Source organism: Heliconius melpomene, chromosome 10 (assembly GCF_056956725.1).
Source record: "Heliconius melpomene rosina isolate 202511_hmr_F chromosome 10, ASM5695672v1, whole genome shotgun sequence".
Classification (NCBI taxonomy): domain Eukaryota; kingdom Metazoa; phylum Arthropoda; class Insecta; order Lepidoptera; family Nymphalidae; genus Heliconius; species Heliconius melpomene.
In genome coordinates this window covers 8,741,226-8,761,715 of record NC_140398.1, presented here as the reverse complement: position 1 = coordinate 8,761,715, position 20,490 = coordinate 8,741,226, and the positions used below count along the sequence as shown (strand labels likewise).

At 32.1% G+C, this 20,490-nt stretch overlaps 1 protein-coding gene across 2 annotated transcripts; it reads left to right on the top strand.

The window, feature by feature from the left end:
- Window positions 1-1,775: 1,775 nt before the first annotated feature.
- lft (Limb expression 1 family member lowfat) lies at window positions 1,776-17,118 on the top strand. Of its 2 annotated transcripts, none has more exons than XM_085191744.1 (4): window positions 1,776-1,930; window positions 15,267-15,472; window positions 15,869-16,059; window positions 16,368-17,118. In XM_085191744.1, the coding sequence occupies exons 1-4, from the start codon at window positions 1,858-1,860 to the stop codon at window positions 16,738-16,740; spliced, it is 843 nt and encodes a 280-aa protein (XP_085047870.1). In that variant the 5' UTR covers window positions 1,776-1,857; the 3' UTR covers window positions 16,741-17,118. The 2 variants fall into 2 exon arrangements, with proteins under 2 accessions (XP_085047870.1, XP_085047871.1); XM_085191745.1 differs by having other exon boundaries at window positions 1,790-1,930; window positions 15,282-15,472.
- Window positions 17,119-20,490: the final 3,372 nt, after the last annotated feature.

Sequence of the window (20,490 nt, the reverse complement as noted above, 5' to 3'; positions counted from 1 at the left end):
AATTTAAAACTTTATTCTATGGAATTAAAACAATAAGATTTAGAAGTGCAATTCTAAACAACATTTATAGCAGCACTCCATAGTTATTATAATTATCGTGGTTCTGTAATATTATATTGTTATTGTATCCTCAGCTCTAATCATCATAAAATATATTTATGCCTTATTGTAGAGAAAGTGATTAATTAATCTTTAGATTTTCTTGTTTCTTTGCAATAGGTAGCTTTTATTCCTCGTACTTTCAATACATATTTCAACAAATCAATATATTTCAATAAGATAGAGTATTGAATGTATTTAGAAAGTAAATGATGATATTTAAAATAATATAATACGTGCAAAGGAATAGTAGAACACTGTCGCAAAGCGCGGGTGACGAGGGCGGGTCAAGCGTCAAGTGCGCTACATCTAAGACTTGCATGTGCAATGTGTATTGTGCATGCATTGTGTAGAAACACGGAAGAAAACGTCGTAAACTAGGTATTGCAGTTATGTGGTTTGGACTTTGGTTCTTGTTTCAAAAGTTATAAAACATGTAGATAATATGTTTTGAGGCCTGTCTCGGCCCAGGGACATAAGAGTGCGACTGGAAACTCAACAGGTGTTGGGTTCGATTTTTACTCTTGAAATGAAAATATAAATGAAATATTGTATATAGAGTTTTGTCACTCAGCACGCAATGTCTCCAGAATTTGGCGAACAGTGGAGAGTGGAATGTTTTAAACTAGGCTCCCTCTGCCTACCTCGGTACATGTGGAATACAGTGTGAAGCTGAAGAAAAAAGATATAAATATGTATATTATATTTTGAGTAATATTTCTGAAATATTCACATTTTTATAATATTGTTGCAGTTTTATGCTCTACAATCTATCGTGCAGTATGTACTACACGTTATATTTATAAATAATAAATAGTTTTAATTGTCATTTGGTTATTATGTAAAGTTGAAAATAATAGGTAATTAATTAAATAACATGAAATTTAAAAAGGATTTATTTTTCCAGAGATAGCGTATAACGTTTATTTAAGATATATTGTTAATTACAAGTAGTGCTTAAAAAGTAGAGTGTTGCAATATGAAATGCACGAAGTGGCAAGGGCAGTCATTGAAATTATTTAAAAAATATACGGATTCTGCATAATAAAGGATATAAAAATTTCATTTGATATGTAGAATATTTTTTCAATGAAAACCAAGCTCGTTGATGTCTTTTGTATAGATCACTACTAGAACACAGTTTGTACTCTTGCGTCGCGTTGATAGCATAGTCCTGGTATATAGTGCTTAAAATTTTCCTATATTATTATTATTCTTATATTTTTTTTATTTGTTTAAATAAGCCTAACTTTTTACGTACTTTACTATTATAGAATAAAGATATAACAACTAGCAAAATTCGGTATAAAAATATCTTTAAATGAAACTTATATCTAATATTTGTTATTAAATATAATCTAATATCTAAAAATTATAACTAAAGGTTTTTGTGTATTATTTATGTTTTCAGAATATTTCACCATCCATGCCAAAATTTCAGTTAATTTACAAACAATTTCCGTCCGTCTGCGGCCGAGTGCCATGACAGCGGCGATATCGACGGGAGACAATAAATCCGGTTCTGCAGCCGCTGCAATTAAACTAGTGTCGCGACGGGTTCGCGACCGTGCGAAAGTGAAGCTGATAGGGGACCGCGGGGGCAGGCGACGCGGCGCGGGGGGAGGTGGAGTGCGAGAGAGAGCCGCTGCGGGAAAGAGAGGGAACAGGTTTGTGTACTTCGACGTTGAAGTATAGATCGGCAGTCCGCGCGCAGCCGCCGGCGTAGACGCACGCTGGCCGAGCTATGTCGTAGGCCCCATGGTGTACCCCGAGGCGTCCCGCTGGGGAGCGCCCGACTCGCTAGCGCCCCTCTACGATGACGTCTACCGAGGTCAGCATTGCAAGTACCGCGAATTGCATCCTTTGTTCTAAACCTTTATTGTGTCTGTCACTAATGTTACATTATTTCTCATGTATAAAAAGCTCACTGTTTTGAAAGCTCTTCTAGATACTAATATTTTCCATCTTATTTGTTTTTGTTTACTTAACATCTTATTATTGAATCGTATTATAACACAATAATATAATCTTACTTTTTAATTAATGCTCAAATTTCAAAATATACATTTAATCATATAAAACGGCTTAAATCTTTTAATTTACTTCACCAGAGACAACTTCACGAGCTCCGTTCTCATCTCTATACTAAATATATTATTAACAAAGTAACATTCAATTTGGTTTCGGCCATTACTAACAAATGGTTAAACGATATGTAATAACGGTTTAGTAATTTGCACAGGTTGACCGATTACGCAGGTTAAGTGGCGTTAACTGAGGTCAGTTACTCGATGGGTGACCGTTAATGTTGATGGCTATTGATCACCCCGCGTCATCGGTTCCGGTTATAGAAAGCTCGAATGTGAACTAGATTAGTAAAGAGATTACCAAAGTTTCGACAGTACGCTTGAAACGAGTCAATTGGTCTTTAAAAAATAGATGTGAATGCGTACAAGCTTACGAGTCTGTTTAAATTTTTTAACTTGTGTGTGGTATAAGTGGTTGTTCAATGTTATAGTTGATTAATTATTTATTTCATATTTTTTTCTTAAAATTGTGCTTAAGGAATTTTGAATAGTTATATTTTAATCAATTCAGGGTATAAAGCTTTAACATAGAAAACCTTTAATGTTTTAAGTTTTATATTAACTACACTTACAATCATCAGAGGATTTCATTATATCAAAGAACTTATCATTATTTTTTGATTTCAATGATAACCTTCATTATATGCTTAATAAGTACTTGTCGACGTAAGAAAGCGATTTTGTCATACATCTAAGGAAGGCTCCTTATAGATTAATTTGGTAAATTAGTATGTTTGTAAACAAAACCTCAAATTTGCAACTTTTAACCTATCAACTTAGTTATGTCTCAAAGTTAATACTTGTCACTTGTCTCGATCTCAATCTGAATTTCTCAATAATTTTAATTATTTGAAAGTTGATATATAGAGAGAATTATTATATTTTATTGTTTGCATTTTTTCAAATGCAGCATACTATAAAAAAAAAGGTAAAGCTGATCTTTTATATTTTACTCTCACATTATTTTAGTAATAACACCCAGTGAAAACATTAATAATGCACAAATAATTACCTATTTAAAACGCTCCGCGGTAAAGTCCAGGATGTGAGTCCCGAGCTGCCATTAATAAAATATTACATTAATTAATAATTAAGTTTATTATGCGGTATTATGGCACACTTTACCGCAAAGGTTTGGTGTTTGACAATTCCCGTTTTCATAAAGTTCGAATTGTGTGCACGCGGTATTAATGAAATATTGGTGGTTGATGAAAATTTAATAACGTAGCTTAGTTAAGTAGCTTATTGTTGTGTGCATATTGTAAATTTTGATACGATTTTTTAAAATTAAATTATATTCTCGTTTATCTGAAATATTTTACTAAATTTACTAAATTAGTAATTATGTATGAGTAATGAAATTAATTAAAATATAACGATTCTCCCGATTGGGATTCAAACCCAAAACTGTCGTCTTTATAATCGCTATTCTACTGCGCTACCACACCTAAAATTAGATATCAATGATTATACTACATCCTCATTACAAAGACTGCATAAGGCTTTCGTTTAGTTCGCGTGCTCTGCAAATTCTAAGTTAAATGCTGTAAACTTGTTTAAATAATGCATTTGAGCTTTAGAGCTTACTCAGATAATTTCCTCAGAAACGAACTAACTAACAACATTGTAGTGTACTTTAATATTTCAAACCTATTCGCTTTATTTATTTAAAATGAAACTAGTATCTATGTATAATTAATAACGTAAAATTATTTTCTTTTATTTTATGTCTGTCTCTGTCTCTCTCACTCTCTGTCGAAAATGAGTAACGGAGTGTCTTAGCCATAATATATTTTAATTATTTTTAGAATACGTACAAAATTTTATGAAAAGACATTTAGTTCTATCATTTTGAAGTAAGGGTTATGGGGTGGCAAATCTGCGTTCGTATCGGGGAACATAAATAACTAACACTAGCATGCTTACGGTTTTGTTTGGTAACGTTCTAACTACATCACGCTTGTGCTACATACATAGAAGTCATTGAAATTTTGTTAGACTTACGATGGAATATATTACAAGTTTGTATAAAATGAGGCTGTGAGTTCTTCATATTGCAAAGGAAAAAATAATTTAAAATTATTATAATATTTTCTCTATAAAATTTGACATTTTTATTACTTCTAAAGGATACTAGCATATTATTATAGAACAGATAATACTTTTAATCATTAATGTACCATTATGTATAATTAATATTTAATTTGTTTTTCTGAGATATACTCTTGCTCTCTTAGATATCGCTTTTATTGAAAGTACTAAACTATTAATGCTTCTCAGCGTACTAACCGTGGTACCAGGCATCGGCAGAATAATGTTTATGTAACGACGTAGTACTTAAATGAATATGCTAATATTAATTTCATTTCAAATACCGTGTCAAATACATTTTCACTTGTAATTTCCGTATTCGATAATTATAATTCTATGGACATAATTATACATTGAAACAAATGGATAAATATCTCCGGCAGGCAATCCGTTTCAGCCCAAATAAAACAGGCAATCCGTTTCAGCCCGAATAAAATTAAGTTTTACAGAAAATTAAGAGAAAACCTTTCACGAACTTAATGTCTAATAAAGTTTAAGTGGTTTGCCCATTTTAATATTAATTGAGCTTTGAAGTTTGTATTATGATTTTATTACCCTTTCAATCCATGTGAAATGATGTGCGAGTTCACATTTGCATATTGTGGATGAACCTCAATTAGTTGTAATACGCTCGCTTTCTACGTTTATGGACTATAATTACACATAAAAATATATTTAGATATATTAAATTACTAGGCTTCCACTCAAAACTGGTCATTTCTTGCCTCTTGTTAATGAAGTGTTAGTAGTTTATATGTACCTAATACCTGGTTACCAGAGTTAATACCAGAGAATATACAAATGTTAAATATTTCATTCACCAAGAGGGAATTGAACTCACAACCGTCGCAGTCACTCGCTTGTGCATCTGCGCCTTTCAGCTTATATTTTCTTGTCAGCTTAGTTTACAAGATGCGTAGCGAAGCCTAATGTCTAAAATTGAGTAAATACTGTAGAAAATGCGTTAATAATTAAGTTATTAATTCGGCTTATTGTTAAAACTCCAGGATACAAACAAGTATGAGCTGGAATCACGAACAGTGTATTAATAAATGACTATCCTCGATCTGCGGACAGCGACATTAGGACAGATTTATGTGACAAAATAAATAGATAATCCGTTATTCCATGGCACAGTCAGCTTTCTTCACGTGAGAAGGATTTATCCTTATCCGTTTTGTTGTTTAGAATTTTTAATCATGTTGTCAATATTTTGTACATATGAGCAAATTATAGCAGGATAAGCAAAGGGAACCTAGCCTTCTCCTCTATCTTCTCTTCTTTTATCGCATTATTTTACTCTACAAAGAGTACAATACACAAAACAGCTATTAAGATCGAAGGAAAACCTCTCTCATACAAATAACACACTAACTTTCAACCTATAATCGGAATCATATTTGCGCAAATGTCGTTAAAAGAATATATTTAGTTAGATCAGTTTTCTATATAGGTATATTTTATGATTTAATTTAATCATTTGAGATTTTATTCTCCATAAAAAAACAGTATTCTCAATATATGGAAACGATAATAAACGTTTAAATGAAACTTAAGGCAGGTCCATAAAGTAATGCGGTTCCAAGCCCATACATTTGAGGCTAAGTACCCATTCCTGCAGGCTGTAACCATTCTTCATCAGCACCCCGTTAATTCCTACAGGCATATAATTAAATTACGCTCAAGTCGTCGCTAATGTCTTGTATTTGTAAACAGTCAGCTCTATACGTTGTTTCTGGAGGCTATTTTTAGATGAACCGTGTGAGTCATACTACACCTGTATTATATTCTGTATGGCTGTATGGCTTTGTAGGTAAAGTTGTCTGGATTTACTTGGAGATCTTCATAAATAGAATAGAATGGATTTCAAAATTGTTGTATTGTAACTTATATAAGCGGTTAATTTTTTAATGTGAATATTATTTACTTCTTTGTAGCCAGTCATGACGCAGGGGCACGCGCGTGGGGTCGCAAACGCGATAGGTTGTGGGTTCGATTCCTCCTCTAGGAAATTAAATATGTAATATTTTCATTACTTGGCTCTGGCAAAGCGCGGCGTTGAGTTCCACCACTCAACAAGCACTACCTCCAGAATTCAGTGGAAGGTGAGAAATGGAAGTATTTTAACACTGGGTCCCCAAGTTCCCTATTCTTGCCCTGGTATCCTCGGGATGCAGCGTGAAAATGAAAAAAAACTTTTTTAATCACGGCGGGAAGCGAAGAACAGAGTATCTTGATACTAAGTTCTATCTACTAATTCTTCTATCCAAGATAAACCTTAAAAGTGCTATTTTGAAAATCAAATCAAATCGCTTATATATTTAGTTTTCTATTATAGAAGTTTTAAAACCCATTTAATCGAACAATATCAGATTAGTTCTATAAAAAATACGACATTACTCTACAAGTCTTCCTTTTACGCTCATTATCTCGTTATATCGTGAACAAAAACATCTGTCCTCTTTTTGTCCGGTTTTTTTCATCTCGCATAAAGAACAAATGTTAAATAATTTAATTCTGATCGCTGTCATTAAATGATCACCAGTTTCGTGTACAAAAAAATATGCTATCGGTTGTTCACTCCGCGCCTCGGCCAGCTCATTTTAATATTTGCCAATTCTAAGTTTTCTACGAACGAACGGTGCCAGGAAATGGTTTATCTATTTACTTTAACATAATTAATTAAATTGTCGTTATTCTTAATGAATGTAGGTGTATTTTGAATTTTTGTTTGATTTTATATCAAACTTGTTTTTTTTTTATGAAAGACGATGATGATGTGTGGTAAAATGGTATTTTAAGTCACAGATTTGATTTTCGTAGGATATAAATATTTGTTAGGCACAATTACTCCAAGAAATATATTTTTACATATTTATTTTTATTTTCAAAAACTTAAGATTTAAACTTAAGAAATATTAATTAGTATTCATAAAATACACAAATAAAAAATAAGAAAAAAACTTAAAAATGCATAACTTACTAAATCAACGTTATGATAGTATATATTATGATAGTATAATAACAAAAAACGGTACAAAAAATATTGAAAATTGCAAAATCGATATCAACTTGCATAAACATGCTTGTGTCGAGCAACAGCGTACGGTGTGGGCGAGCTTTCAAATAACATATCTGCTAAAGGTTTTATTTATATCTAGCTATCACATAGTAAGGAGACCGGAATACACAATTTTCAACGAAAAATTTTATTAAAAAAATTTACAAAAGGTTAGAGTGTGAAAAACGTAAATAATTAATTTATATATAAATAATTATTATATATATTTATATAAATAATTAATCAGATTTTATAGAGTTACATTATAAGCTATTGGGAACGGAGTGTCTTGACTCTAGGTTCCCATGTTCGCTCTGTCTATCCTGCTATGTGCGGAACAGAGCTATGATATTACAAAATATTGAATTATATTGTTATATCACAATTATGATAAATTCTAAGTGCGTCGTACCTATTACGGTCATGTAAGAAAAAACATGTATAGGTTTCCTGCATTAATAGACTATCCAACACGTAAACCAACCAGTAGTTCCTGAGATCGTTCGAACGTTCAACTAAACAATCTCTACAATTTTGTAATATTAGTATATTATACAAAGAAAATATAGCACTATGTAAATATACGTATAATGATTCGACAAATTTCCACCAAATCTCAAATACCCTTAAATTTCTCGTGATCGAATTTACTCTTGTGTAAACTTGTTCGCGCCTCCTGCAATACTACGGCGCGGCGCGACGTAGGCGAAGAGATAAAAGGTTTCAGTTAGTTTGTATTTGCGAGTTCATCTCTTTGAGTGTAGATAAAGTTTTATCGTACTACGATAAAAAGGATACGAATATATATTTTGAAGGCAAAGTTACTTTTCTTATATCAGCTGTATATAATGTAATTTCAATTTGACAACGTCGCGTAGTTCACGTAAACTAAAAACAAATTAAGTGGATTTAAGTCGCATTTGTTAAACAAATGAATTATTATATTTATTAGATAAGTACGAGTATAATGATAATTAGATAGATTCCCTAAAAATAAGCAACAATGAAAGTCATGACGTATTAATAATATTTTTAGAATCCGTTAAAAGTATGTAAGAATGGCAACGATAATTCTTACATATATTTCAAGTTAAAAAAATCGATATGATAGCTTAAAAATATTTTCTTTTTATAGTACCGTATAATAGATTTTGTATAATCAAAATAATATTATAAAGACATTACCTACTTACCTTATGCAAAGTGTTTCTACTCAACGCGAATATTTAATCTTTGCATCGAGATTAGGGAAATTGAGGTCACAATTGAATTATGGTGCCGAGTCTCTGTGATGTTGTCGATAAAATTAATTACCGAGCACCTTCCCTCTAGCGCGTAAATCTGTGTAAGATGCTAGATTTCACTTGTCATTAACTTTAAATACTAACTTTGTATTAACTGACATTTTGCTTATATATTTTCTTATTATAACAAAATAAAACAGTATATCTTTTTAAGATATATGTTTTAAAATATGTATTCAGAACTCAAACAACTATTACAGCTTAAATATTATTATTATTATTATATAGATACGAGTATTACGTATGTATTTTTAGCCAGATGAGTTTTGATGCTTTTTTTGTGTCTAAAAAGGACAAATAAAAGAATGTAACGTTACTTACTAGTGATTTGATATTAGAAACACATTTTTAAATAGTAAACAAAAGACTGTAGTGTGCACATACCAATACTGCTTAATACTACTGTTGACGTAAAATTGAAAATACCGTTTTTCCCGTTCCAATAAGAATTTCGAGAAGTCCTCTCGTATAATTTGTCGTATTCTTTCAATTTCTAATAAGCCTACATGCCAAATATCACTTCTAAACCCATTAGTTAAGTAGGCCGTCTTTCCGCAGGGGTACAAGCCTCCACCTGTAAACGCGACGTTTGTGGGTTCGATTCCCATACGGGGAAATGTAATATTTAATACTTTTTATTCTTTTCTGTACTAGCCAGTCAAAGCGCGGCATTGTTTTCTGTCACTCGACATTCAATGTTTCAAAAGTTCGGCGGAAACTAGAGAACGGAAACGTCTGAAGGGGGAACGGACTGTCCTAAGACTAGGTTCCCAGGTTCCTCAGCTTGGTTTGTGTGGGAGTCGGCGTGAAGCTAAAAAAACCTTCAGTCAAAGAAGAATTTTATAAATGTACATTTACATATTTAAACACATAATGTAATGTGTAATGACTGTTTGACAATATCCTTGTGACATTATCCGTATGTGATGTCACCGATAATATTTAAAATATCGCTTAAAGCCAATATCAACAGTATGAAATATAAATATTAAAACTCATACAAATACAACATATGTATACACATACAATATATATGTATAAACTTTTTGCACCTCACTTCCACACAGCGAAGTTATCAAAATATTTTGGCCTTGAATAAATATACAATTTTAATAGACAACTACCTATATATTAAAAGATTATGAGTTCGTTGCTTTGTTGCAAGTAAATTTAGAACCAGTTTCTTATCGGATTCCGCTGAATTTTTAAATACGCGTGAGCTTGTTAGGTAATTATTGTAAAGAGGTTATTGTATGATATAGAGGCCATCGGGGCGAAGTGCTACAGCAACTGATTGTAAACGTAATGGGTGTGGGTTCGATCCAAGCTCTGGGAAAGTGTTCCCGTTCAGTGCAAGTGCGTGACAAATTCCTGTGTAGACTCCCGCCACTCAAGACACCATGTCTTGAATTTGGACGTTAAGTGACGAACGGAATATCTTGTCACTAGAGTCTCTCTACTATGTGGAAATGCGCAATAGTTAATGTATGGATAAACTTTTTGTGAACTAAAATGTGCCTTATATTTTTATTTACCTCTTAATTTAAAAATAAGCTGTAATATTAACTTTTGATACCATCTTGTTCGCTCCTCTCTTGTAAGTCTATTAATTCTCTTATTAATATTCAAAGGTATTAGGTAAAATGAAGCTCTATTTGCAAATCAATTCTAAGACTTTATCTAACAAAATTCAAATGGATAAAAGCGTTGAGTTCAATGAAATATTAAATTGACTCTAGTTATGTGATTTGGCGAATGTTTTTAAAGTTGTTCCTTCCTCGTTCCGTAGAATATCCAGATTTGGCACTTTAAAATGTATAGAGGATATTGTATTTATTCATGTAAACGCATGTAATAAATAAAAAAACAAAATTATTATTATAAATTCTTTTAATATTTCCTCGTTTTTAGCTTTTTAGCGCTTTAATTTTAAAAAATATTGACAAGTTTAATCAAACTTCGACCTAAACATAGGCGTGTGTTTGTACGTATATTCACGTATTTGACGAAGTAGGTGATATTGTGGCCTGCCTTGTTTCCATTTGAAACTCTAGTATATATAATTAATATTGAGGTCATCGTCGTATATTTCCCCATAGTAGGGTAGGCAGAGAGGATCTGGGTTAAGACAACCCCTTGAATTTTTGAGGCAATGAGTGCTGAGTGTTGGTACTAGATGCTGTGTTTTGTTTGTCTCGTTAGCAGACCGAGGATGTGAAAATATAAAATATTTAACTCCGTCAATTGGGAGTCGATCTTACAACCGAACCTTACAAAACATTACAATACTAAGAGTAACCTATTAAACGCGAAGGGCTACCCATCTACAAAACAAACAGCAAAAGCTCCGAGGGAGATGCAGCCTCACGCTTATATCGAGAAGTCATCGGTGATTCGATACGCATCGTCGGACGTGCGCTAAATATAATTTTCCTTACCATATTATTAAGAGACATTGTACCACGTCCCGCAAACAGTCACAATCGCTCATATTGGTTTTGGTATATTAATATATTGGAATATTGAAGACTGTTTTATAATAATATTATAGGTACATATTATTATTTTATTTACTTTAAAGAGACAGTAATAAAATACATGACCTAGAGTAAAAAAGAGCTCGTCGTGGCCCAGAGGCACGAAGGTGTGACTGTAACGCGGTTGTAGGTGCGAATCTTACTCGGGGGTTTCTTCTTCTTCTTAAAGTGCCTCTCCAACTAGTGAAGGTTGGCAGTCAACTTCGCATACTTGGTCCTGTCCCTAGCCAAATGAATTAAATCTACAGCGTTTTTAATTCCAGTCCATTCTTTGATGTTCCTTAGCCATGACTTTCTTCTACCGCCGGTTTTCCTTTTCCCAGAAACTTTCTTAAAATTTCTAGAAGTCATAGAACTCCCTAGCAGCAATCTAGTCGCAGCTTTAATATAAATAGGATTTCCTGTGAGAAACTATCTAATATTGTAAATATTTTTAATAATATTTATAGGCAACTTGCATTTTGCATTGCAGCGTGAAGAAAGTGAAAATATTAAATATTTAATTTCTTTGAGTGAGATTTGGACTCACAACCTGTCGCGTTTATAGTCACACGCTAGTGCCTTTGCGCCATCACTAGATTTAAGGTATTTCGCTTTCAAATTATAGACTATTTATAGTAAGACACGTAAAATTCCGAAATATATGAATATTCATAAAATAAAGAGCCTTAGCTTAAATTAAAACCGAAAATTTGATAATAATATTACGTTGCAAAAATCCAAAACTCTAGAGTCAAATCTGATACATCCCAACTGTACTGTGAAGGCGTAGCTAAATATATTTAATTTAAAATTATCTTCCTTTGTCTAAAAATAAGGCCAACCCTTCTGCTTCACATTCACGTAATCGAAAACACTAGAAGATAAAACCTGCAAATGTGATAAAATATTAATTAAACTAAATTGTAGGTAATGATAATTACATTAGCATATTATGCTTGTTTAAATATACTAAAAAATATTGTTAACCAAAATTAATTTTTAATATATTTTTTTACTCAGCTAATATTATTAAATTAATGACAGGAAATCTTTATTTTGTTTAATTAAATAATATGCGAGCATACAATTTAGATATAAATGTATAATATTCACTATTTAATGCCATTATACTAAGAAAAGAAGTTATTTTAGTTTACAAGAGATTTACTCAATTAAGACTTTTATTAATGAAGTCGGCGTTGAGGCTCTTAAAGTGTTAAAATAAAATAAAAAAAATGGAAAGAATAAAACTGTTAGGAGCATGTTGAATGTTAATTATAAAATCAGCGAAGAAAAACTTGGCGTTGTTAACACATAATATTAAGGATGTTTATTAAGATTATGCCTTTATTTGATTTAAATAATACTATAAATTAAATATTTTTTAGATATAAGTGAATCATTTGTGTATAGTTAAGAAAATTGTAAAAAAAATCAATTATGTTCTAAGTTGCCTGATTTTGAGACAATGGGTTTTGAGTGGTGGAATGAGTTTCCCTGTATTTTGTGTTGCTAAAGCGGAAAAATAAGAATGATTCATTCCCCGAACGGGACCGAACCCATAACCGTCGCACTAGATGTTACCGTAGATAAGATAAGATAACTGTCTATCTTCTATTATAATGAAAATATAGATTTGAAACTTAGCTGGACCTTACAGATTCCACCGCACTAACTATTTCAATAAGACTTACAAATGAACATCAAGAGAATCTCTGACCCGGATCATTTTAATTACTACTACTGGAATGTGGTTCAAATACACCATACTCGTACACATATCAACTACAATTAATATCTTGGTACAACAAATTAGATTTCACTTGCCTAGCAATAAAACTTTCTAATTCGCAGAACTTGCGGAGGTTCATATACAAGATTGCCGTGTGAAATATATAAGATAGGGATGTAGTTTCCACTTTTACTACATAAGAGTAACAGTTTTGTTTTGCAATCTTTGTCCCACTTATAGCTGGGTAGGTAGAGGGAATCTAGTGTTAAGACACTCCATTCCCTACGCACCGCGAAATTTTCGTTCTGTTTTGTTGTCTACCCCGAGCGAGAATTGTACTCACAATTATTTCTATTAAAATATTTAACATAGAAATACGACTGTAATTGAAATGTCTAAAATAGAAATAGATAAATCTTTATCATTTGCATAATGTAACGAAACATGCAATAATATTAATTTAAATCACACCACCACCTACACAGTGCCTTATAAGAATTAGAAATAAAAAATATACATAATTAAGAAGAAACACACGTTAATTGATATGCAATCACATCTATAACTTCGCATGTCAGGTATCTTATCTTTTTGCTGACAGGTTCGCTATAATTTTAAAAGAATTAAATTTAAAGTGGTGAGACAGTAAAAAATAATGAAATAATCTTAATATAAGTTTTGTTTGATGATTATTAGGTTCATAATATGTACTGTGCATTAATGCACGCTAAGTTCAGAAATGGCCTAACCTATTTAAATACTGTTTTCACTATTGTATTCTAGCAAGCTTTCCTTCATTAAGTGCTTATTTTATGAATTTAATTGGTTGATAAATAAAAATGTTATTTAAATATTAAGAATTTTATTCGACAAATTGCTACAAAATAACTATTTTATTAAATTTGCTGAAATTTTTGTTTTAATTGTATGAATATTGTCTTTGATATATGATAATATAATTAGAACACGAAAGTAATTTAGATTACTAAATAAATAATTGTGTAGTTCAAGTTGTGAAGTCGCAAGCGGGTCGCTAGTCTAGAATAAAATTAAAGTAATTATGTTTTTCTTATATTATGAAAAATGTACGGAACATTTTATGTAATTTAATAATAAACTAATATTTTCAACAAACATTTACTAAAGTTATTTAATGTGCATATTAACATTATTCACGAATCGTAGCACAAGTCCGTATAAGCTTCAAAAAGCCTGAAGTAGAATTCTAATGGATATTAAATTACGAATTCTCATAATAAACCAGAGATAAATAATAAAAAGGATGAATTAATATTATTAAAGTTCTGTAGTTACGTAGTATTTGGCGAATAAAAACTAAGTTCATTACAAAAGCTGAAAGTCAAGCATAAATTTCCATTATAATGTAATAAAAATAAAAAAATCTCAGTTTTTCTTGAAAACTAAAAAGCTTTAAAAAAGTGAAATTAATCAAAAGCGATTCATATATTGAAATGACGATATAATAATACTGAGTGAAAAAAAGGACGAAAATAGTATTTTTCTTCAAAAATATAAAAGCTATAATAATAATAATTGTTCGCAGCTTCTGCATTTTATTTGGTCTATGTAGACATTTCATCATAAAATGTTTGATATTAACTTATCAACAACTTGTATAGAACTTATAGTAGGCTGCATTAAGTTTATAGATACGAGTATATTCTCCACCTTGGTCTCGTCTCTCCGGCTGAATTCGGGACTTTCTCAAAGCGTAACGAAGGAAGGTTATTATTAGGTTCTTTTCATTACTTTCTTATACGTGGTGCAAATGGTGACGCTAAAAAAAAAAGAAAAAAAGGTGTAAAAAATATATATTTTTATCATAAGAGCTACATTTAATTAAACCATCGGCGCACCTCTACATAAATTATGCAAAATTACAGATCGAAATTTCGTGTCATACGAGTACGAGTATACCGCGTTGTGCGCTAACATGGGAAAGGCTTGGTTGATTGCATCCAAATTGCTATCGTAATTAGTGGTTTGCAGTATGGATAATTGATAAGTTCATAATTTGAATTTAGACATGTATATTTTATGTATAGATATTTACATTTTATGTACATAATATGTGTATACTATAAGCATAATAATTGGGCTTTTTATCAATATTTTTTAAAAATTCCAATTACTTGTATTTATTTCTTCAAATTAATATTCTAAAGTAGCACTTATGATAAATTATTGAGATTAACATGATATGAAATGTATAATTTACTATCAAGCCTTTTTTTCTCTCCTTAAGCTTCAAGTCAAATTATGACAAAGATAGATTGTCTTTTCCCTAATAGAGATATTTCTCAAAAAAAAAAAAAGAATATTAAATATTAATAAAATTTCCCTTAAATACAGATATCTCATCCGCAGCGGACGGTGTGCCGACTGTGAACGTGGTAGAGGCATTGCAACGTTTCTGGCAGTCGAAAGCTGCGAGAAATGGCAGTGCCGGGAACGGCGGCAGCAGTGCGCTTGTCATTTACGAGTCCGTGCCGGCGGCGCGTCCACCCTACGTGTGCTATGTGACGCTGCCAGGCGGAGCTTGCTTTGGCAGCTTTCAGGTAATATTACTTTACTTTGTTTACCTTAATGAAATTATTTATGATAGTCTATATTGTTTAGGTTTAGAGAATAGATTTTCTAATGATTTTTATCGATGCCTTATATAAAAGATATCTATCTAGATTTAGGCGGTACTTATACTTTTTTTTGCTTTATTTTTCAGTTTTTTGCTTGGTACAAAGATTAGCTAATCTTTCAATGCTTAAAAGTAACTACTTTACAGCATTTTTCTCTTTTTCTGTCTTCAAAACTATATGTTATTTTTTTGTTTAACGTTGCAAGACTACGAACAAAATTTCTCCATGCTATTTGTGAAATTAGATTAAATAGGATTGGCATTATGACTCAACAACTTAATCTTTTTATAAGTAGTAATATAATATTTTTTTAAACAGAATAGCCCTACAAAAGCCGAGGCGCGGCGCAGCGCTGCCAAGATCGCGCTGATGAACAGCGTGTTTAACGAGCACGAGTCACGGCGGATATCTGAGCACTTCATCGAGAAGGCAGTAGCGGAGGCACGCGCGTCCTTCGCTGGAGACGCGGCACGCCACCAGGACCCTAATCCCGGGATAGCTGCTTTTAGGTACGTATTTGTCTCAATCTTTCCTCTTTGCACACTCCACATCTTTCCATTTTATGAATATTTTGTTGTTGTTGTTCTTTAATTATGGCGATCCGAGCGTGCCAGCTCAGCACTAATCACTTCGCCAATGTCACGTTGAATGAAAAACACACAAAGGAGAATGTTATGAATATTTTGTGCGTAGAGATATAATCGAATGTAATTTTTTTTGTTATAAATATAAAAAGTCATTGGAAATTCTTGTAATTCTGTATACATTAATAACATCTCACTTATATTCAAAACTAAACGTCATAAACTCCCCACAGATTCATGCTAGAAGCGAACAAGGATCGCACAATGCTAGAGTTCCAGGAGCTGATGACAGTGTTCCAGCTGTTGCATTGGAACGGGTCGCTAAGAGCGATGCGGGAGCAGCAATGTTCGAGGCAGGAGGTGGTCGCGCACTACTCGGCTCGGACCTTGGACGACGTGATGCGTGAACAGATGGCGCGCGAGTGGGCTTCCAGGGAAAGAGAAGCTGTGGCCAAGGGTGGTGGCGTATTAAGAAGTGAATTAGCAAGGGCAGAACTAGAACTACAGACAGCGAGGCTAGCAGCTCGAGAACTGCGCTTCCCAAAGGAGAAACGTGACATCCTCCTCCTGGCGCTACGCCTCGCTCCCCCACAGCAACAACAGTGATCTCACCGCGCGACTATTTGTTATTTAAGTATAGTTATAGTATAAGAATATTTTGTGTTTCATTTTCCTTTACCTTGCGTTTGTATGCTTTCTTTTCAAGGATCTGTAATGTCTTAAGAGCTTTTTTTATGTCATAAAAAAGTTAATTGAAAATAATTAATATCTTTTTTCATTATGTAATATAATATGCATATTTTAAAATATATAGAGATATAACATAGTAAATATATTAACATTGGTTGCTGAATACGGATGAGTATCAATTAGTGCCCACTCCAGGCACTTCACTGATAGTAACTTTGTAGGGTGCTGCAGTTTCGATAGATAGCGTTTATTTAATAGAATAGCGAATCCAAAATAAATTGTAATTATTTTAATTATGAATGTTTTATTTCTGTATATGTTAGCTATTTTATACGGAATGCCATGAAATCTCTAGCCATGATAGATTTTTGATTAGTGCTTATCTGGACGTAGGTATATATCTTTAGTTTTTTTAAAGGTTATCAGAACTCACTGGTATATAAGGTAACCACAGGCTTGTACCGTATACCTTATCTTAAAGTCATAAATCCATATGAGCTTTTTTTACATAATTAAAAACACCATTTTTAATTTCATTAAAATGTTATGTTTCATATACTTCTATAATAATGTAGATTGTAGATGCATTATTAAGAAGTCACACAAAAAAAAAGTGGTTTATAGCAACTGTTACATTCAGAATCAGATTTACTTTCAATATTCTAAGTTTAAACCACACACATATCTATATTACAAACCGCAAAACTAATAACTTATATACTTGTATAAAATACCTGGCACACAGAATTTAATCTGGTTCATATTTCTAGCAGTATTTGAAAACCAAAGTGGAATATTTATTTGATGGCGTAAAACATTACGGCTAATAGCGAATCGTTTATGACATACGACGCGAATTCATGATTAAAAGCTTTTATTTATTAATACACACCAAATTGTGATAGTCACGTATAAATTTATAATTTTTAAATATAACGTCATTGTCGGGTAATCTCTCTCTGTAGGTGAGAATTGCGAGTTAACAAAGTAAATACCATTTGAGTATAATAGGTTTTACACTTAAAAAAAATCCATTTTTGTAACGCCAATTTATAATATAACTCGTATAGTAAACATAGGTAAAGGACTAACGAGGCAGCATATAAACGTCTTACGTAGGTAAATTATGACGATAATTAAAACTTTATTAATTACTTGAATCTGCTGCACGTGTCTGTAGGAGCTTGGAAGTATTTTAATATAGTGTTCCTAAATAAAACCTATTACTATTCATTTATGATTTACTGGTTTCATATTGCATACATATAATGTGTAATTAATAATTCTGTAAGATTTTATCTCGTGTCGTTTGGCTATCACTGGGTAAACATTTTTCCTTGGAGAGATATTTAAGATATCAAAATATTATACTTTATATAACAATAAATCAAATTTAAATTAATATTTTCATTTCCTTGCTCTGGTAACGACACAGCGCGGTGTTAAATTCCGCCGTCCAACGCGCAATGTCTTAACAATTCGGTGGAAAGTGGAAAACACACATGCATGGTTTCATTTTTATTTTTATTTTATGTAATTAAACTTTTTCAAATCTTACCTTTTTCATGTCTTTACTTTATCCATTAAACTAAATTAGTTTTACTTCTAGTTCTGGACTACATAGATTTTATACTGCAATAATATATCCCGATGAGCTCCCGCTATTTAGTTTTTATTACTGTTCTGGAGAGTAGAAGAGGAGAAGTACATAATTTTAAAATTGTTTCAATAAATTTAAATTGAAATTCTTTCAAGAAATTTCAATAAAGAACTTGGAATTACATCTAGCTCCTTTAGTTCTATGCATTCCATACTCGATTCTTCTCCAAAAAATAATTAAATCAATAAAGTCAATATATTATGGAACCAGGATAGTGAATTTTACGCTAAAAAGTGATATAGTAGCATTTTTAATAACTCAAAAACAAGAAATATCACAAACAAATTTACTTTTTAGTTTTCATTTTAAGTATCCAAATCCTATTTTCCTTTATTACTTATCTAAAGGAAAAAAGAATTCTATAAGAAAAAAATAATTCTATTTAAAGAGCAAAATTAAGAACTTAAACAATATTCTTCTTATCCTTTTTCATCTTACATATATTAAAATGCATTTAACATTAAATAAACTTAAATTAGTTAAGTTCTACCTGAGGTTGGACAAGCGCAATGCGGCTATCATTCTGTGAGCTTATCGCGAATATATATCTATTTACTATTCCTAAACACCATCCGCGGAACAATAAATCGTTAGTACGTAAATTTATCTGGAAGCCTTCGTGCTACGCCTGGTTTTACTTTGCGTTGTTATCGGTACGGAGTAACTAGAGATTACAATTGTTATTTATTTTAACGGCACGCCAACTTTACACGTACATTTTATGTAACTTTATGTATATATATTTTCTTATCTTTAACAATTTCAGCATGGACCTATAATTAACTCCATTTCTCCACTCTCTGCCAACTGCTGCTCGCTGCCCTTCCTGAAATGTTAATAAACTAAAGTCTTTGAAAGGCAACTAGGTATATACAATAATGATTCTTATGTACGAGTATATGGTTCACTTAAACGGCTGGACTAATTTGAATGTAATTTTGAGTTTTTTCTGGGTAGGTGATACTGCAGTCGATGTGTTGTGTAATAAATAAGTGACATTTCTTTTTCAGCTTCATCTTTTATTCACTTTCACTTTTTCAGCTTCAGCGGAACTCAACGCCGGGCTTTGTTTTGTTACTAAGGCGAGGAAATAAAAATAACTTTCCCGAGTAGGAATCGAACCCACAAGCGTCGCCTTTACAGTACGGCGCTATATAGCTGTGTTACGACAGTTCTCAAATATATCTTCTTTCATTAAAGTATTAAACATGAATCTATTATGATTCAATTATGAATATACTCATTTAGATCCAATCCGCCATTGATGGTTTCGGAAATTGAACATTTAGATTAAATCGGCCGTCGCGTTAACACAATGGGCGTGCTATATCGAGTTATCGATCTGATATGTCCTCATTAGTGCTACAATGAGACCTGTGCTGTGCCGTGCTAATGGTTGTCTGCCTCTTCATTAAGTGTGTTAAATTACACACTACATATATGTATAGCTTATGCAATTGTGTAGTAGATAATTACATATTCAATTTAATTATTAACTTTCATTTAATAACACATTAAAAAAAACAATTTAGTCTCAGTCAGACTTGCCCACCACCGAAACCTTTCGGAATGCTTATAAATTTTCGTTCCTTTGTGTGTGAGTGAGTGAGCTCTCACTTCGTGCCATATTTCATAAGTGTAGGTCCACGGGAAGTATCCTATAGTTTAGTGTTAGTGCATAAAAAATGTTGATATCTTTTGATTGTGTTGATTTAGAAGCTTGATAGGCTCTATGCTTCAAGGGGCTTTAGATCCGTATATTTGACATGAATTTGAGCGTGATACCTCCACGGGTCGTCTTCCTGCATCCTGAGATTTTTTATAAATGATTGTTGTATAAATGAGAATCAATGTTACAAATAGGTTAAAAATACACTTACAGGCATAGAGGCGAGAGTGTGATCAATGCTCTTTATCGAATGACATTAAAGAGACATGTACGGTAATAGCGGAAAACATACCTTTATGGTGGTAACTGAGTAAACACCCTATATTGACATGGTTGG